General features: G+C 45.9%; 1 protein-coding gene across 1 annotated transcript in view; it reads left to right on the top strand.

The window, feature by feature from the left end:
• Positions 1-21,413, top strand: part of GFRA3 (GDNF family receptor alpha 3) — a 141,377-nt gene that overhangs the window by 51,872 nt on the left and 68,092 nt on the right. Inside the window, exons 2-4 of the mRNA XM_085618380.1 lie at positions 3,713-3,985; positions 9,117-9,209; positions 19,265-19,607. Of these exons, the coding sequence (XP_085474506.1) occupies positions 3,713-3,985; positions 9,117-9,209; positions 19,265-19,607 (709 nt within the window). The remainder of the gene's footprint in view (positions 1-3,712; positions 3,986-9,116; positions 9,210-19,264; positions 19,608-21,413) is intronic.

Here is a 21,413-nt window from a genome sequence, read left to right as displayed (position 1 = left end):
GGAAAACCGCCGCACCAACCCTTAGGAAACAACGCATTATTTTTTATGTGAACAAAAGGAAGCTGTTCTTTCTGTTGTTTCCCCTGAGGTTACCAGCTTAGCTCCTCTCTTTGAATATGCATTAACGTTCGCATTCCATGCGTCACACTTGAAAACACAGAAGGGCCTATTTACAAGCCCATTGCGCCGCCGGTGCGTCACTTTTTTTCTCTAAATGACGCAGCACGTCAGAACTAAGGGGCATATTATCAACTAACGGCTTTAAAATTATCGCCGCTTTAGTGGCAGAAAACTGCCGCTAAAGGCATGGCGATGTGGAACTCGCTGTGCCTGGCTCTGCATCTTTATTCAGACCTGCGGTATTTTCAGAAGAATCTTAAAATCCACCTGCTTGAAATCTAATATTAGAAATTACATTACACTCTGTCTACAACCATATTATGAATCTTTTTCTGTCAGAATACCACTCATCCATTCATTCATCTTGGTTTTCAATTTGATACCTAACGCGCCGTGGCATAATAAATTGCCTTATAATCAAAAAACGTTTGCCATTTCTTGCTGTCCATGGTCAAAAAAAGTCATACAGGTGTCAGCTCCTCACCCTTGATTACAGAAATTTACTTTAATTCGGTCTCCTTACATTTCTATTAATGTTCTTGTAGCTCATAGAAAACTCTGCTGCCCATCTTATTCTCGGTGTCAGATGCTGTGACCGCAGAGATCACGTAGAAGCCTAAAGAATAAAAATGTCATTTAATATATCCCTAACATGCTGTTGAGGCTTTAGGACTCAGTTTCCTCCTGGTCAAGTTTTACCTCTCTGGCCAGTCTTCCCGCCTCGCTGTGTTCACTGTACTTAACATCTGTTGCACCAAAATGGGTCTTAGGTCTTTGTTGTACCTGGCTCCAGATTAATGGGAACTTTTACATGCAGCCTGAGTGCTCTTTTATTTTTTCCACGATCCGTGTTCTGCTGTATTTATTTTTAACAAAAACTTTTCATTACAATCGTAAAAAGTTGCATTACACCACACCTGTGTCAAATATTTATTACACATATACCAAGATAATATCGCATTGGCTCTTTTACAGTCCATTACTATGCTGGATAGTTATCTTGGCCCCGCCCCCCGAACTTCCGTTTGAGTCTCATTCCCCAACACTTCTTGTCTCCATTGGACCACAGGGTCGGTGCACGGGAGGCCTCTATACTCATTCCATTTATTCCAAACCATCCCCCACTTCTGAGGACAGCCTCTGTTTAGGAAAACAGTTTTTTCAGCCACCATGCACCAATCCATATCTTTTTTCCACTCACCCAGTGATGGTGTTTCTTCTCTGCCCCAACTACGTGCTGTATTTCTTTTAGCAAATATCAGGGCTACGGACGATCCAATTCTCCCCTCTTCCCAGATCTGTTGCCTCCTACATATTAAGCAGGCACAGCTTTTCAGAAATTGGCAACACGACTTCATAAAGCCCACTTAGACATTGTATTATCATAGTCCAGTAGGTCTGGACCTTAGGGCAGGCCCATATAATATGGAAAAAGGTTCCCTCCTAGCTGCACCCCCTTCTACAGAGTGGATTTGGTTGTCTGCCCATCCTTACCAATGTGGTGCATGAGGTGTATGTTCTATGAAGCACATTAAGCTGCATAAGGCGGGATCTGGATCTAATTGCAACCTCTCTAGGCGAAGTAAGTGCTTCGGGCGACTCATCTTCTTACATGTCGGTGATGTCTCAGCCTGAGTACTCTTAGGTCTATATAATCTAAACATCTGGTGTTAAAACTGTAAATTTAAAATTAGACTTGCTGTCCTTCTGTCAATATTGTGCTAGTGTTCAAAACCAGAATACCCTCAAATCAAATAAAAATACAAATGTTTGTCGACCTAAATACCCTAAGTGGGTCAACTAGGTCTCTCTCCAAGGGGTACACTCAGCCTAGGTGTTCTTTAACGCCTTCAAGAATGGGTAGAGCTGATATGGCTGCTGCAAATCTTCTGGGAGGAGATTCCACCACGGCTTGCGATGACTTTACCCACTGGCTTTTTCTGATGATCAGCAGAGGACCAATTTCAGAGTTTTCCTGGGGTAGTAAGGGGTAAAACAAACGATGCATTATGTAACTGAGAGTGTTGACAAATAGAGATTTTCGAGCCAGAATCAATGTTTTAAATTAAATTCACATAATGCATGCAGTTTGCACAGGCATGAAGAAACAGAAGCATGCTCCGGTAAATTAAAAACTACTCTGGCGCTGGAATTCTGGAACCCCCGAAGGTTGTTGACAATGGACTTCGAAGTCCCTGCTAGCATAGCATTTCCATAGTATATTTTGTAACCAGTGATGGTTCTACCAATAATTGACTGATCTTCTCGAGATAACAGATGACAAGATTTACATGGAAACATAAAATGACAGAGGACTGTATGATAAGATTTACATTTTTGCCCAGAACAAGCCACTCGTCAAAAAAACCTGGGCTTTTATCTTTCACTTGAATATCAAGATTATCGTCTTGAAAGAAACGGTGCCCCTAGCTTTGCGTTTTTAGCCATCACTCAGTACGAATGAGCAAGAATTCTGTTTTGCTGCGCATCCTTTGCATCATGTTTTGGATAGTTAAATACGCCTTGGCCTCTTGCATATGGTCCACAGTAGGTTTTTGGACAGGTGGAATACAATCTGAGTATCATATGCAGAATTTGGAAAATCGGCTTCAAGATTGACTAGGAGCTGATGTAGAGGCTGGACATATATGCTGAAAAGAAGTGAGAACAAAGAGGAACCTTGATGCATCCCATAGTGGACTGCAGTTGTTTTGGCCGATTGCTGATCTACGGCCACCTTAGCTTTTTGACCAGGCTGGTAGGAGTTCATCCTCTTTAGTGGCGACCCTGACTCCTTCGACACCAATGCCAGTCAGTTCCACAACGTATTGTGTTCAACGGTGTCAAACCCTGTAAGAAGTCCCAGCAATATCAAGATCCCAGAGTCCGCTACATTCCAAATAGTGTACTGGATATCAATCAATGGGGATTCTGTCCCACTGTGAGGACGAAAGCCAAGTTTTTTTGGGTGGCAAAACGCAGTTCTACTCAACATTCAATTGGAGCTGCACTGTGGCTAAAGAACAAGGGTCCAGATAGAAGATTTTTGGATCCATCTCATCACGCACGCTTTACAGGTGGGGCGAAACCTATGAGTCCTTCATTAGTATTGTTTCTCTAACTAATAATTCTGGCCATCTTATTAAAACCCTACTTAGTCTGGTGGACAAGCACCTGGAGATACAGAATGAGATTTAAATATATCATAATCATAATCTCCCTAAAGGAGAAGGTTAAATGATACCGCCGCGCACACAGAGTTCAGGATGACATTAAAGGTGCTCACTCTTGCACCTCCAGGGTGAGTATGATTCTTTGCTGCACTCTTACTGCCAGGCTCAACAGTGGGAGTACAGCAGAGCAGTGGGCTGGTGGGCCATAGACCCAAACACTCCTGTGGTGGAGCCTCCCCTGACGTTTAATCTCCAGGGACTCTTCCTCTGCAAGAACCTGTAATTGTTAGTGGTGACTGTGCCTGCTCATTGTGACTGTACTTGCTTATGGAGAGTGTGCCTGCTTATGGGGTATGTTTCAGTCATGCTGACTCTCCCTGCCCATGGTGACTTTTCCTTTATGTCCTTGCTTACCACAGGTGCCTTCCAGGCAGCTCTGTCCAGCACGCAAATCGACTGCATCAACGCCAAGAGTTTGTGCCTGCAAGAAGCATCCTGCAATGCCAGCTACCACCTGTTTGAGCAGTGCCAGTCTGGTGCCAACCATGGTGAAACGCCTCAGAAGGAATGCCTGGAAGCCCAAAGAACACTCCACCGAAGCTCCCTCGGGATGTGCAAGTGTCCACGCACGATTAGCCGAGAGAAGCAGTGCCTGGCAATCTACTGGGCTGTTCACCCTGACTTCACCACAGGTAAAGGATATCCCTGGGGTGAGGGTGGGTGATGGCTTTTACATCTTTACCCAAGGGGAACAGACACCCTTCGGTGATGACCTGGGGATGGAGTTCAGTGATGGCTACAGTCTACCAGGCTCTGCACCCCATCCTCAACCTGTGTAATGATGAACAAACCTCTTCTTGTCCAGATCTGGCGTGAACAATGCTGGTATTTACCAAAGAATGCTTGCAGAGTCCAGTGGCGGCCAGCACAGGTAAGAGCTTCTTGAGTGGGTGTGGTGGGGGGGGGGGGAGTCCACAGACGATGGGGTAGGTACAATAAAATAATAAAATAAATAAAAACACTTACCTTGTGCTTGCCACATCGCCGATGTGGCGAACGCAAGGTAATTTGTATTTATTTATTTATTAATTACATTTTACCTATTCTGTCGTCTGTCGACATCCACACTACCACTCTTACCTGTGCCCTTCCACCACTGGCAGAGTCCCACATGGTGTGTTGTTCTTCTCTGGTGGTGTCCATGCACTCTGTCAGTGGCGGACGGCACAGGTAAGAGCGGTAGGCGGGGCAGGGCATGGTAGGGGGCGTCAACATATTATAGGATAGGTTAAATGAAATAAAAAAAGAAATAACACCATTTACCTTGCGCTCGGTGCGGTGAGCTCAAGGTAAGTGCCTTTATTTATTTTGTAATTTAATTTTACCTATCCCGATGTCTGACAACTTCCCCCCACCGCTCTTACCTGTGCCAGCCCCAATCGCACTCTGCCTCCCAGTGGTTTCAAGACCGTTAGGTCTGGACTTCTGATTGCTGGACCTCGCTTTGACGAGGCAAAAGCTTCCTTAGAATGGTGGCGGCCATTGCCTGATCTTGTATCATGTTATGGTATCTTCTAACGTTTACCCTGAAATCTACCTGGGGTTCACAGAACTTCCACAGTAGCCATGCAGCTGTTATCCAACGCTAGATCACGTCAGGTTATGCTATTTTGCTTTGTATATCACATGGAAAATCTGATGTGGTGCGTCCAAGGACTGTATCATGAATAGCTGCGCAGGCGCAGTGCATAACCGACAGCTTGTTTTTAGGTCTCGCCTATGCAGCGTGCATGCGCTGCATAGGAGTACCTTTAGCTGTCGCTCTACTTTTTGGAAGCACATACTCGTGCTTGTGGCGGCATCCACCTTGCAGGAGCGCGCAGGGGTGCACCACAAGCATGAGTATGTGCTTCCAAAAACAGCAGACTGCGTGCGCACCCACGCACGCACCACTCTGCTTTCCCAGGACACTCGTCTATCCCGCCGTCCACAAGGCCGCCTTCCCTCTTCAGTTTCACGCTCCATTTTGTCTCAGTTTCTTCCCTTTGTATACCGATTTATCCCCCATTTTTTCCGTGTTCCCACGTTTCTCAGCTTCTCCTTGTTTCGCTGTTTTCGCCCTTTCTCTCCCAGTTTCTCAACAATTGTTTTTACTTGCTACGTCCACGCAGACGCGATGGCGCACAGGGCTACCCTTCAGTCGCTCTGTGGCGAGAACCGTTGGCGTTTGTCGACTGCAGGGACCACCGGCCACAGCACGTGCAGGTTTGAGGAGCCCACCCACACTCTCCCTCCATCTTGCTATCTGCCTCGCCTTTCTCTTACTTCCCTTTTCCGTCTTCTCCATCTGTTTATATCTGCCTTTTCTCCCTCGGTCTCTGTTTCTCTCACTTTGTGCCGTTTCTTTCTGTCTCTTTGCTTCCTCTCTTTGTATCCCGTCTCACTGCCTCCCGTTATCGTCTGCCATTGCTCTCTTTCTTTCGCTCTCTCTCCAAAATCCGCTGGCGCTCTCTTGTCCTCTCCCTTTATCGACTCTCTCTCCTTTTTTTTTGTTTTTCCTTCTGGATTTCTTGCTCTCGTTTTCTCGCTCCCTCCTACAAACTTAAGTATCAGCCCCTTGCACCGAGTTTTTCTTTCTGCCCCCTTCCCCTGCGCCCCGACAGGTCATTATCTGAGCCTCCCTAGCTGCAGGGGGGGGGGAGCGGTGTCATAAGCTTGTTGGGGGGGGGGCTTGGAGAAAGATGTGATTGGGTGCATCAGAGTGCACTGGAGCGCGCAGCTAAGGCTTATTGGCTCAGCTCGCTTTTGGCTCAAGGTTTTTAGACGTTTTCGAGCTGAGCCAAAGGGAGACATCCGTCTCGAGTCAGGCTCGCGCTTTCGGTGGCTCACCCACCTCTAACCCTAAGATGCTTGGGCCGCACACCAACCCCTTTGTCTGGCTGAGCCCTCAGTAATTCCCCAGTTCAGAACTGAATAAGCAGAGCAGGTCACCGGCCAACTGTCATCTGACCTCTACACAAATAACCTCATAGAGGACATTGCACTCTACCCTATGGCTGCATCCCATAACAACGTTACATGGGTGTCTTTATCTGGTCCTAAGGTAGCTTCGAAGGCTGGATCTTAAGGACGCTCTGGGGGTCACATGCTTGAAAAGTATGAATCCCAACAAAGCCAACTCAACCTTCCATTCTTATGACATTGGTACCCTGAGTATCAGTAAATAGGGCAAGAGTGGCACCAGGTATTTACAGCACTTAGAAATTGCCCAAGTAGGCTGAAGTACTACTTATACAGTTATGAGTAAAGGTCACTGTACCTAAGGCCTGTTGCTTTGTATGCTTGCCGTCTTTTCATCCAAACACTCTATCCCGGAAATAAATCTGTCTCATTTTAAGACTTGCCGTCTTTTTGCCACCCATGTTTCGATCTATTCAATAGCAATAAAGCAGTGTGCCTACATCCTGCCCATCCTTCTGCTATCGTGTTCACATTGTGTGTCTCTTCCGCCCCTGATTGCTCCTTTACCTTTTCTTTTCACCAGCACCTTCACACTTCCACCTTTGCTCCCTTCCCTATACAACTCAAGCATCTGTAAATCTTGTTTACTGGGGCTACAATTACCTAAGCTCCCCACGGAGAAGTGTCAGCTAGCATCATCAATATTTAAATCCACCCCTTCCTAAAGACTCAGGGCTACCTCCTCCCACTTCTGATCCCACAACTCACAAAGTCCTAAACCCTTCTCTGTCATTGCATCATGATGGCAAGGAGAGTCCTGAAACTCAAAGAATCCAAAAAGGAGCGACTGATCTTAAGCAGCAACTATCCCACCATCCTCTCAGGCACGCAAACGCCACCACTCCTCAAAGGTCAGCCCTAGAAACAAGGTCATGATGACCAATGGTGTCCAGATCGGAATTCTGACCAACACACACTCACTACACCCTTCCCTTTCTTCCCTGATGCCACTCAGTAGTAGGGATCACCGTGTTAGTCAGGACGTTTGCCGGCGCCCTCCTATTTGAAGTAACTTGAGACTCTGGGTCCATTTCTAAGAACCGTAATATTATCGGATGAGACAGGACGTTTGCCTGAGCCCTCACCCCGCCTTAACTATACTGAGACCCTCTGGAACCAGTATTGGAAGAGGTCAATCGAATCTCATGACTGGGAATCCCCATTGGGGAAGAACAATCGCTGCGCAGTAGACTCTGCTCCTGTGCGAGTATTTACTACACCAAACGAGAAGATATTTAACACGCCCCTTGAGCTACATTGGGCTCTTTTTAGGCTGTCACCCCACTGCCCCTGTCCTGATGAAGACCCGCATTGACTAGATAGTAGTGCCCCCCTCTGGGTTGAAACGTCTACATATATCCCCTGGACCAGTTGAAAGACTCTGCATAAAGACCCACTTATTCAGTCTGCAGACCGATTTAAATATTTGCTTTTCTGGCCTTCTGAAATTGTCAATACCGCCAAAAGTCACTTTGTATATATTACGCACCATCACTACAGCACTGAGCACCACATGTCACTTTGTCACAAATTATAATTCACTCTTATGTTTTGACAGCCATGCAATTCAATGTGGGTTTTTATATATGACGCAATTTATAAAAATTTTGAATACCTTTTATGGTCTCTATGTGTGTTACTTACGATAAATTGTCTTTCCTGTGAATAAACCAATCACTGGTTTAATGGTTTAAGAAATAATCTATACCCGACAGAACCAATTGTTATTTTTATATATGATTGCCCATGTTCTGAGGGATACTGGGTTACCCCATTGTTATCACAATCGCTTTAGATAGTGAAAGCACATAAAAATATGTGCTGGGCTGTGCTCCCTGCCAGCGCAACTGTTCATGGTACAGATATTCAAGAGGGTGATCCCCATTAATGTGAACAGAGAATAAAACACTGTTGGAGGGCGTTGCAGGATTGCAACGCGGGTGAGTGTACAGAAGTCAAAGGAGGCATATTGCTTTTTAGGAGGGTGAATATTATTTATAAGAAGGCAACACCTGCCAAAAGAGAGTGAGATGACATGTTTAATATAAACTAACAAGGTGTCTTCTATCTGAGTACCATTTTATTTGCTATATATCAACACTTATTAATTCCATTGACTCTAGAGTGCACAGGAGTAGCGGTAAATGATATTTAAAAGCCCAGGGCCTTACATGGCAGAAGGCGTTATAGGGACAGCTGCCAAAAAAAAGTGGATGCTCTCCTGCCCTCCTCTGCCTTTGCACGGCTCATTAGCAGTGCACAGAATTCTAAGTTTCTGGTGGAGGAACCACTGCCTGGAGGAACTCTGTTATGATGATGAGCGTAATTCTGGTGGGAAAGGCGTCACTGCTTCGGAGCGGCCACCCAGTTTAGGACAGTTGAGCCCCAAAGAAGCTTCTGACACATGATCGTTTTGTCAAGGACCACCATGGAAATCATGCTGATCATGGACAAAAAAATGTTCTGAAATGTACTCCATGCGCTGGGAGAAAACTCTCAGCAAGAGGGGGCAGTAGGTATGTTTTTCAGAAGAAGGATCCCCACTTTGGTTGTTGTCTTTAGGAATAACGTGAGTGATGACATGTTACCCATCACGGCATGGCAGGTCAGCTCACACCATGCATGCTGGAGCTCTTTGGGTGAAATTGTCTGCCATGAGGTTGACATTGGTAAATTTGGAGGCCTGGCAGCAGCTGACTTGGTGGAGGCACTGTCATATATGATATATTTTTGGGTATGTATAAACCAGATCGTAGCTTGATAGGAGGTATTCCTAACTCTGGTTCCATTTTGCCCCTCTAGGGTTTCTGGACTTGGAGGACTCGCCCTATGAGGTCACAGAGATGGAACAGCCCAGCACCACGGACTTCTCGCGCCTGGCTGCAGTGCTGTCTGGTATGACATGACTATTCTAGCCCAGGATCACATAGGGTTTGAATTCAGGTTTTCAACAACAAATACTGGAATGAATTAATTCATGAACCAATGGTCAAAAGGATGGGCAATGCTCAACACCACAAACATGCACACATGCACCAATTAAAGAAGGTGTTTCCCTAGCTTAACACTACTGACATTTCATGCTTAAACTGTCCCACTTTCAGATATGATTGAATAGATTAATAATAAACGAATTTAGCCCAGTTATGCAAACCTCTCGCACCAGGCCACCTTGTTCTTTTGTGAATGCAGGGCTATTGCCTTCTACAAGAAAACAAAATGATTTTGCCAGGGCGTAGGTCATCGCTCTTTTACCCTAATGGTATGCAGTATCACAACGTGACCATTGGCAGATCTCTACAGATCTGGGAGGCATGACACTTCTGATTGGGTCATAAATAGTGTCTGTGACTGGGGCTTGCTGTTCCTGGGTTTTGATTGAGTCAGTAATAGAAGCTGTTGTACCTCTCTACTGATTGGGTAATTCACAAGGGAGTGCTCTGCTGAGGAGGTCGTTTTGAAGTTCTAATTGGCCAGGTAATTGTCTGTTGTTTCTGAGTTCGGATGTGGGAGGGGCTTCTTCATTTGGTTTCACATTGACTTATTATTAGTAACTGTTGCTCCACTGTTCTGAGTGGAGCATTTAGTAGGCGGTGCGGGTCCTAACTTTCACTTTGGTCATGAATAATAGTTTATTTTTTTCTGCTTTCCAATTGGGCCGTAAGCAGTTGCGGCCCATGCAGGTAATACCTTTTCCCTCGTCGTTGTCGGTCGAACAACCCCCCCACCCGGCCCCACCGCTCTTACCTGCACGGGCCGCTGTTGGCCATAAGTCGTTGCTGCTACTGCAGGTACTGGGTTGTGGCTGCGGCTGTAGAAGTGAACACTGTTCCTGATTTTTGATTGGGCCACTGAAACAGTTGTTACTGGGTTCTGACTGGACCGTAAGAAGTTGCTGTTTTTCTCTTTTTGGGCTAAATAATAGGACCATTAGTAGTGGCTGTTGTTCTAATGTGTTTATTTGTGCATTTTGTGCAGCACCACAACGCCCCCAGTTGCAATTAACAGCACCAGAAGAGTACAATATAGAAGAAGAAATGAGAACACCATGTTCCAGTAATGTGATATAATGCCACCAGAATAACATTTCAGGTTTCAATCTGTTTTATCAATGGAAGCTCTCCTATGATCACTTGTGAACATTGCCTAGGTGCTCACAGGAGTGGCCTGTGCAGGTAAGAGCGGTAGGGTGGTGGTGCAGGGAGGGGGATTGGGACTCGACAGACGAGAAGAGAAAAATTAATTATTTATTTAATTTTCCCTCGTCATCTGTTGAGTCCCCACGGCTCTTACCTGCTCCTGGGTGTTTGGTCGAAACTCTGTGACGGTTTGCAGACAGATATTGATTTCTGTGGTCCTTGGCATGCATTTGGAGGTGTACCTGTGGAGCTCTGCCTGGCACTGTTCTTGATTCTAGTGCTCCAGTGTGCATGTCCTGGCTGTGGTGCAGGAGGAACAAGGGCATCCACCATAAGCCTATTCCCGATTTACCCCTCCACTCTTCATTTATCTTCCATAGTGTGACTCGGTTTGCTATATCATAGACTGCTCAAAGTTCATGGGGAACCAACCCACTTTGGGTCCGATTTACAAACTTTTTGCGCTGTGTTGTGATGCAAACCAGCACAATGTTTGTTGTTGTTACTGCGCTGGAAAGTTGTCTAAAAGTAACGCCAAGCAGAGCAAAGTGGTTGCTTCATGTTATTTGAGTTTAGTGCCTCAGGTTTTTTTGGGCAATTTTCAGAGTGCTGTTCTTCTGGGTTTTAATTGGACAATTAGTGGACGCCTCTTTTTCAAAGTTTTAATTGGAGAATTAGTTGAGTGCTGTTTTTCCCGGATTCTGGTTCGGCCATTAGTAAAGCGCTGTTGTTCTTGGTTTGATATTGATATGCAGGCCAAAGGCTAATGTTTATGTGTTATGAGACAATTAGTCAGGGTTGTTCTTGATATATTGGGTGCTTTCTTGAAGTGACTATTAGATGGCGTCTGTGACTCTGGGTTCCGATTGGGCCATAAGTAAGCACTTTTGTCCATGGGTTTTGATTGAGTCACCAGTAGTTCTTGTTTGTCCTTGTGTTCTGATATGGCGGGTGGTAGTTGTTGTGCCTATGATTTGATTGACCTAGTAGTAAACAGTGACTGTTTCTAGGATCTAGTTGGGGACTTTATAGAGGTTTGTGTTTTTTTACTGGCCCAATAGTTCTGTTTGGGCCATTAGTAAAAATTACTTATCTGCAATCTGAATGGGGCGTTATGAGGGGCTGTTGTCCCTTGGCTCTGATCCTTCCATGAGCCAAGGGTTGTTGTTTTTATATTTATAACAGGACCCTTATCAGAGACCATTATTCCTGACTGGGCTCTGCAGTGGCGTTTCTAGAAGTGAATTTCAGAGGGAGTGCATACAAATCAAGCTGGTATGAGCACCCACACAGGAATAAGAGATATACACCCATATATACTAAGTCAGATTTAACATCCTACACAGATATGACCTTGTTTCTATCAAAAATAGTTTTTTCGTTTGCCAATACCTTTGCCTCCATTTAACAAATCTTTGTGAAATTTTCAAAACTAATGGCCCACTCACTTCAGCTATTGTGTTGAAAGTTTCGGGGGGGTGATTCATCAAGCGGGGGCCGAAAAAAATGGGGGATCCTTAAACATGTTTTCACCATGTTAATTTCCATAGGAAACTTTAGACGCAGCAACAGCCCGAACTGCTGAACGGAATTACACCAAATTTGGCAAAAAGGTAGCTCTTGGTTCAGAAAGCACTCTTTTTGTTAAATGGTGTAAATCCGTTCAGTAGTTCCTGAGAAATTTAAAGATTTCTCAGATATCCATATATCAACGTGTAGGAATCACGAACGCTCCCGATCTCGAGCCTGCAATCTGATTGGCTGGCTACAGTTCCAACCAGGAAGTGTTGGCAGCCATCTTGTGACTCAGTTGAACCGAGTCACAAGGAAAAAGGTTGAAAAACATTAAGAATTAAGACATGGGGGCAGGGTAGAAACACACTGATCCCCTAGGCCTGCTGAAGGGGTCCTATAGGGACCCCCAGGGTAAAAAAATATATCTTTAAAAAAAATTCGGTGGGAGTTGCGTAGGTTCCCCGAATCCCGCCGAACCCCCCCCCCCCCCCCCCCCAAAAACAAAGAATGGTCTCCCACGCTTCGTTTCATTTAAGCCCCCGGGTGGGCCAGGTCCCGGGGGCAATTGTAAATATATATGCGGGGGCCCATGGGGGCCCCCACAGCCCTGGGTTACCGCCACCTCCTGGGGGCTTATACATGAGTTGTGGGGGGCCACGTGGCCCCCTGCAGCCCCGGGAGCGCCACCTGTCCAGCTATATAGTTAAAAGATGCATGGGGGCTCCAGCCCCCCCATGCAGCCCCGGGGACCGCCACCTCCTTGGGGCTATGTTTATTAACTGCAGGGGGGGGCACCACTACCCGGGGACCGCCAGCTCCCCGGGGCTTTAAAAAAAGAAAAAAAACGTGGGTGGGGCTTCTGCCTCCATGTAGCCCTGGAGACCACCACCTCCCCAGGTCTATGCTCAAATTAATGTGTGGGGGCTCAAGCCCCCGCACACAGCCCCGGGGACCACCACCTCCCCGGGGCTATTTTGCAAATTGGAGCCGTAAATGGCCCTGGGGAACTGTTACCTCCAGTAATCCCCACACAGTGGGATTGCTGAGAGGTGGTCGGAAGCCACACCCCATTTTACACCACTCTGCAAAAGCACCTCGTGGTGCACTGCTGGTCGAACGATGAGGTCCCCTTGTGTCCTGAGGACCTCAGGACTAAAGTGGACTTCATCCTCCAAGCAGCATTGCTCAAGGAGGCGCATTTGCAGAGTGGTGGAGAAAGGGGGCGTGACCGCTGACCACCTCTCAGCAATCCAGCTGTGTGGGGCTTTCTGCAGGTAACAAGTGGGCTAGTTGGACCCAGGAACCTTTAAGTGGCAAGGAGACTTCATCCCCCAACTGGAAGCGCGCCAGGAGGCGTGTTTGTAGAGTGGTGGAGAAAGGGGGCGTGACCTGTGACCACCTCCCAGCAAAGCAAACACAAGGAGGTGATGGACAGAGGGCTGAAACTTTTCAGACACTCACCCCCAGTCACAGATCTGGGTTGAATCCATCATCGTTCTTTAGCTCACATTTCCAACCCAGTTCAGACACAGCTATATGCAAATCATTCTTGACCCTGTGCCTCATGGGAACAGTCCAGCCCGAACTGCCAAGCCATGTCTTCCCTGGACCGGAAACAAGCATCCTGGGACCGGTTTCGGGCTAACAGCCCTCATCATCCAGGCTAGCTTGAATCCAGTGGCAAAGTGAGCAAGGGACCCACGTCTGGGCATACCATGCCAACTTTGGGAGAACAAGGCAAACACAAGGAGATGATGGACGGAAGGCAATCCCAGGTAGGCTAGTTGGCCCCTAAGGACCCTCAACAGTGAAGGGAACTTTATCCCCCAACCAAGAGCGTGTCAGGAAGCGTGTTTGCAGACTAGTGGAGAAAGGGGGTGTGGCCTGCTATCAGAACTCAGTAATCCTGCTGTGTGCGACTTACTGAAGGTAATTGGAGGGGTAGTTGGCCCTCAAGGACGTCCTTGGGGGCCAACTACCCCTCCTGTTACCTCCAGTAAGTCCCACACAGCAGGACTGCGAAGAGGTCTTCAGAGACCACGCCCCCTTTGTCCATCACTTCGCACTATCCACTTTACTCCAGAGGGACCTTGGGGACCAAGAAGCACTCCTGGTACCTCCTGTAAGACCTACATATCGGAATTCCTCAGAGATGGTTGGAGGCCCAGACCACTTTCTCCACCACTCTGCAAACGTGACTACTAGTTAAAAAAACATAAAAATTAACTGAAAAAAACACAGGTTTGAGTGACACTATAGTTAGGCATTCACATTTTAAAAACCTTAGAAATTCACAGAAACAACCACAAGTTTCAGGAACTGTTCTAGTTAGGAATTAGCATTTAAAAAAACCTTATAAATTCACAGAAAAAAACAAAGGTTACAGAGACGTTATAGTTAGGCTGATATTTCACTCGTACAAAACCTGAGCTGAGCTAACTATAACTAGCGCCCCGCAATGCACATATTACATCACTCATGAAATCTCAAATGACATCAATGATGACATCATTCACATAATCTCTGATACACCTACTCACACCCTAATATAACCTTTCATACACCCACTCTAAAATACAGACTACCATTCTCAAAACTATAGACACACCAATACAAGCTAGTACATACCCACTCACTGATTCATAGGTCTACACACACATCCACTCACTCACCCATACAGCCACTCATATACGCAGTCACTCACCAATACAGCCACTGATGTATGCACTCATAAACCCATACAGACACTAACACACAGCCACTCACCCATAAAGATACTCACACACCTAGTCACTCACCCAAAGAGTCAATCACACTACGATTTACTCTCCTATACAGTTACACACACACCACCTCACTTATTCATACAGATATTAACAAATACTTACTCTCCTATATAATCACTGACACAAGCACACACTCTCACAATCACTCACTCTCACATACAGTCACTTATATACTCCAACACTCACATATACTGCCTTACACATATGTAGTTACTCACCCATATACCACTGAGATATCCATTCACTCAATCAATGACAGAGCCCACACCTGCAGCTTTCATAAGTGCCGGTGTTGACAATTAATCGCTGGCTCAGATAAAGCACTGGACTTGGTAGGTGTCAGAGTGGGCACTGGAGCCCCCACCTATAATTGAAGCAGGCCCCCAGGGGGAAGGTGTCCCTGGGGCCAAAATAGGCTGGAGATGTGCGTATATAAACACAAATAAAATATCCATTTACTCAACAAAAAAAAATATTCACTAAAAAAAACAAAAGTTTATAGTTTATAGATTATAGTTTATAGTTAGGTGAAATATTCAGTAACAGCATAACGTTTTAAACTCTAAAAACCACAGAAATTCACCACTTATAGGCATGTCAAGTAACTATAACTCATGCCATAAGGTAACTATAACTCGCTCCATTGTGGTGCACTACTAAATACCCCACATATTATATCAGTCATCAAATGTTCTGTGACATCATTGATAATGTCACTGCAATATTTGCAATTAAGTTATTGATGAGAAGAAAACTGTGCATGACGGAGGCTGTGAGTTAGTTACCTTAGGGCCTGCGTTATAGTTACTTGAGATAACTATAATAAACCTGGTGAATTTGTGTGTGTTTTAGAGTTTATTTTGCAATGCTTAAATCTGACTTTTCTATGTGTGCGCATATATATCTATATGTGTATAGACACCTGGGCCTCCTCTAGAGACGCAACGTTCCTAGGCTGAGGCTGAGTCCAGAGAAGAGCTTTCCTTCCTGGAGTTACATCTCTGTGAAGTAACACTAAGATTGAAGCTGGGCAGCGCCTTTCCCGTCTGAGAGGGAATGACCTCCGAAAATGTCCCAGCGAAGGGCTAAATAACCTACTCTTTTAATGTCGCAGCAACATTAATTCAATGATTACGCTCAGCGCACACATAAAACCCGGGATTTATGAGGAGCTGTCCCTGGATTTCAACTCACATTATCAACTGTGTCTTCCCAGGGGGCAGCGCGTATGTCTGCTGCATGTGCTCAGGACATGCAGCAGTACAATACATATCATCTCCTGGCTGTGTGATAATACAGTGTGTGGATGTAAGTAACATTTAATGCCGTGCTTAAAGATTAATAGGCCCGGGAAAAGTTTATGGTCCAGTACATAAACGGAAATTTCAGTCTGCTTCATGGCCGCCCCAAAACTCCTTTCACTAGCTACAGCACGGGCATATCCATAGACACTGGTGGAGTGGGAGAGAGGAGCGGTAGTAAGGAGGAGGTGTTTAGTGGCGAAGAAATTTTAATTTATTCACAAATAAAGCTGAAGGCAGAAAAACTGCAAAGTACATAAATATTGGAAAAGTTAATAATCTCAGCAATGCAAGAGCTATTAGCTATGCCAGTGTGTTTTAGACATGGTGTACATCAACGTGGCCGCTGTTCAGCATGGCTAAAAGTTAGTGGCTTAGAAGAGAGTAGCGTGAAGTGGAGTGTTGTAGAGTGGAGTGGCACAGTGTGGAGTAGAGTGTCAGAGTAGAGTGCAGTTAAGAAGAGGGGGGTGTCATGGAATGGAGTGGATTAGAGGGTCATAAAGTGTCGTGGAGTGTTGTGGAGTGAAATAGAGTGGAGTAGAGTGTCATAGAGTAGAGTGTCGTAGAGTAGAGTGGAGTGTCATAGACTGGAGTAAAGTGGAGTAGAGTGTCCTAGAGTGAAGTGGTATAGAGTGGCGTAGAGTGGAGTAAAGTGTTGTAGAGTGGAGTGTTGTAGAGTGTCGTAGAGGGTCATAGATTGGAGGGGCGTAAAGTGGAGGAGTGTAGAGTGGAAGGGCATAGAGGAGAGTGGGCTAATGAGTCGTAGAGTGGAGGGGCGTAGAGTGGAGAAGAGTGTCATAAAGCGGAGTGTCGTAGAGTGGAGGGGCATAGTTTGGAGGGATATAGAGTGGACGGGCGTCGAGTGTTGCTGAGGTTCATAGAGTAGAGTGTTGTAGAGCAGAGGGTCGTAGAGCGGAGGGTCATAGAGGGGCAGGCATAGAGTGAAGAGGCATAGTGTGGAGGGGAAAAGAGTGGTGGAGTAAAGTGTCATCATGTAGTATTGGAGTGGTGTAGCGCTGAGTAAAGTAGTGTAGAGTACAGCGGCATAGAGTGACCTAGAGTGTCGTAGACTGGAGTGTTGTACAGGGGAGTGTTGTAGAACAGAATGGCGTAGAGTGGAGTAGAGCCGTAGAGTGAAGTGAAGTGGCATAGAGTGGAGTGGCATAGAGTGGAGTTACGTAGATTGGAGTGAAGTGACCTTGAGTTAAGCGGCATAGAGTGGCATAAAATGGAGTGGAGTGGCGGTGTGGTGTAGTTTCCATTCTACGGTAGGAACTGCAAATTTGTGGACAGCATAACCGTGGAGATGGTGCCAGACTGATTCGATTACAAAGTTGGTTTGTAAGCATGTATAGTTTCATAGAAACTAATCCACACTTTCACGGTTGCAAATGTGTGGCAAAAGTCATTGTGTGAGAGTGAAGGCAACTTTAAGAAGAAACCCATGTATATGTAAAAATGGCAGTGTTTCCTTAATCCACTACACAGCATATCACTTAAGAAAGGGGGGGGGGGGGTCGCATTACCTATTAATAGACAATATTATGAAGCAGCACAACTGTCGACGATGAATTACTGGGCATTCACACCTCCAAACGAACCAGTCGCACAACTAGATAGGATGGCGTTTGGACATAAGGGCAATTTTCACACACTATATGAAGGGAACCTCGAGCCTGGAATCCCAGAAGCTACCTTTACACTAGTTGGCTTACGGGAAAGAACAAATAAAGACAATGATTGGCAGAAAAAGGCTCAATGAAGAAACACCACTTTGGGCAAGTAGTAGGCTTAGAGAGCAGCTCATTTCCCAGCAGAGTGGAGGGGCAGGGGTGAGCGGAGGTGAGGACGGACGACAGACAAACGAGACACACACAAACAAAACTTACCTGCCGCAGCACCGTGGCGCCGCTCTTCTGTTTCATCTTCACCAGCACAGGCTCTCAGTATTCCCTGTGGTCAAACCTGAGGCTGCTTTCATGCTGCTGAAAGCAGCTTCAGGATTGGCCTGAGCGCCGATGATTTGCACTCCCAGCGAGACTGGGAGCCTGTGCTCGCTCTATCCAACGCAGCTCGGGTTGGAGACAGCTTCAGTGTGCATGACGGTTTGGCCAGCCTGAGGCAGCGGCCAAACCGTCATGCGCACTGACAACAGTGCTCTGCCCACCACTCCCCCTCCATGACGGCCTGCCCCCAAGCCTCAGCTATTGTAAGAAAAATAAAACCATAATAAACACTTTTATTATTGTTTTATTTTTAAAGTTTTGAGGTTGATAGAGGAGGCGACGCTCTATGCACTGCGGGGATACAATTTAGGGATAATAGGAATCTTTCAACTGGGTGACATATGGGACTCACACCATCAGATCCTTTAACAAATTGCATGCAGAATTCAAGGTAAACAAATCCAAATTTATAGGTACATACATTTAAAACATGCGCTGGCACACGAAGAGATAGGAGATGAAACCCTACAGGAAGATTACCCAATAGAGGGAAGATTACTATAATCTAGATCCGAAAAGCAAATAAGAAAGGATTGTCTGTTAACGCGATGGGGCTACCTGGGCTGAAGCTTTAGCGTTCGCAAGAGAGGGGGCAATCATAGCAAAATCATGTCAGATTTTCACTTAGAGGAGGTAAAAACCCTACCTAAGACATACTGTGAAAGATCACATCTGCTGAAGTTTGATTGTATAAATAATGACACCTGTTTCAGAGTGTGTGAAGGGCACTGTTATTTTCCATACATACTATGGTCCTATCCACAGACAGTACAAAACCAGAAACAGTTTGCGGGTAAAATAGGGAGACGATGAAAACTAAACAATACAACATTACAGGGAGCATTGGAGGATCAGGATGTACACAGCATCAACACTGTGTGCAGACATGTGCTATGTGATGACTAAGGGGAGACACTGCCCAAAAATGGGGCAGCCCACAGACTCTGACAGTAAAGGTGTGGACTGGTATTTTGATGCTAAGAGAGCTGTCTATGATGGTAGAGGATTCCCCCATACATTTCGTAAGATATGGTCCCCATGCATGGAGTGCCTATACTTCAGATAAATTATCTATTTTAGCACAAATAACAGTAAATAAAAGAAGGAGCGAACAGAGCTAAGAAGTAATAGGGACTCTCCTGGGCGTAAACCTTGGATGACGATCAAAGTAAGGTTAACGGTAACATGTTTGGGATTTTCCAGATTCTCTTGGCCGTGGGCACAATCAGTGTCTGGATGTGGCGCACGTGTGCGTGGCGAACCGACGATGCCGGAAGAACCGCAATGACTATGTGTCTGCCTGTAGTGCCACCAGCACAGGAGAGTCCTGTGACCGGCGCAAGTGCCACCGGCAGCTGCGGCACTTCTTCGAGAAGGTTCCAGAGGACTTTACCAGGTCCATGCTCTTCTGCGCATGCGAGGATGCACAGTGCGCAGAGCGCCGGCGCAATACTATTGTGCCGCAGTGCGCCCACGAGGAACCCAAGCAGCGCAACTGTCTGCAGCTGATGGACTCCTGCAAACATGACCGGGACCACGTGTGTAGGTACTGTTTCCACTTCTCATTGGCCTACCTATGCTTCAAAGATAGCAGGGTTCACCTTTAACTAAAGTTTGCCGTGTTACCCATTCCCATGATTTTAATGTTACACTTCCCCTGATATGTACCCTTCCCCTGATATGTACCCTTCCCCGTTCCCAAATATACAAAGCTACACTTGTCTGAAGTCCCTGTTCTCCTAGGGTTGCTCTCCTATATTCGAAAGCTAGTATTTGCCTCTGTGTATTCCATCTCTACTGCTACTCTCTATACCCTTCTTTCCTAGTACTGTTTTCCTGTGTTTTATTCCCCTATCTCTGTTGTCCTGTATTGCCCCATTCCCAACTTCTGCTTCCCCGCACTCCCATTTGCTAGCTCTGCTTTTAGCACAAACTACCCCTTTGTGAGGTGCCGAAGCACTTACCGCCATGGATAGCCAGCTACATCAAGCAGGGAGTATGGTTGGAGGGGTGTTAACTTTGTTTAGAGCCTATGTGGGAAGTGTTTTCATATTGTGTACGATAAACTCTGAGGTGCATTTATCATGTCATGATACGCAGTGGTTGCAAGTGTAATGGATGATGAAATGTGAGCGACAGATTCACATTTTATAGTGTGGGTTATGCTGGCAGCTCTAGTTCACTCTGCATGTCCCTTTATTATGTTTGTAATTTTTAAAGTTCTCAGTCTGGGGTCGTATGCTGGTTGTGGCAGGGCCTCATCCACTGTGAGAGCTTAAGGAAATGTGAGATGTGACAATGTGTAGATAAAGAGAAAAGTGAGTCAGTCATCTTCCTGGAATAACTGTGTTTCAGTCTTCCTGTACACGCTTGCCATTATGGCCGTCAAGTAGTGTGATTTGCCAGGATGCACTGCGATATATTCATTTTTTATATGATTGACAATATAAGATGTTAGTGATCAGAGACTGTGGCGATGTGGGACCTCCAGGGTGGACGATATTAAAGTAATTCAGTGACCAGTAGATTAGCAGATCTCTTCTGTCATTATATGTTTGATTGCTGTTGAGTTATTAATTGTATCAGTATCCTTCCGTTACCAGTGGAATTCAAAATGTTCTTTCATACATTAAATACCTGTCTCTTTAATGATCAGTATCCTTTCCAGTTGTCGCTTTAAACCAAAAATGCCGATAATTACCTGCCGAAACAGCAATCTGTGTTTTCATTTTTAACAGAAAAACACACAAGCTCTAGCCATTTCAAGATGGTCCTGTGCATGCCTACTGTGGTAGTGGCCATCAGAGTCAGGGGCAGGGTCATGGGAGAGACTGCAGTGAAAATTGCTCAGGCTTGACACTGCAGCCTGTGTGTCTTCTGAAGTACAGGGCAGGCCGTCTGAGTGTCCCCCACAGGTCCAGGAGTGAACTGAAGAGTGAGTCTGAGGGTACTGCTTTTATACCTGGGGCCAGCTTCGAAGTGGGAGAAAATTCTGGAGTTTTCCCCCCACAGATGGTTCTGGAATTTCCTTTTCTTCCTGCCTAGGCTCCAAGGGGTCGGGTCGACAAAGGCTAGTGTGAACTTCATTGTGTGTGTGATGAGGCAGCTCCTTTGAAATGAAAGTGGGGCAAGGAACAGCTATTCCTCACTCACACTGGCAGGATGTCCCATCCTGCCAACACCTAGTCCCCCTTTGTCTCACTGTTTCACTGTCTGGGAGGAATAAACAAAGGCCAACTGCCAAGCTAATCACAGTCATGTGACCAAGAACCCAGGATGCAGGCACCAAATAGTAAGGACATGGAAATGCCAACTTCCAAAAAGTGACATTTTTTAGAATCGTGACATAAAA

This window comes from Triturus cristatus, chromosome 7 (assembly GCF_964204655.1).
Source record: "Triturus cristatus chromosome 7, aTriCri1.1, whole genome shotgun sequence".
Lineage (NCBI taxonomy): Eukaryota > Metazoa > Chordata > Amphibia > Caudata > Salamandridae > Triturus > Triturus cristatus.
The sequence above is the reverse complement of the archived record's forward strand: the minus strand, read 5'-3'. Positions and strand labels throughout refer to the sequence as shown.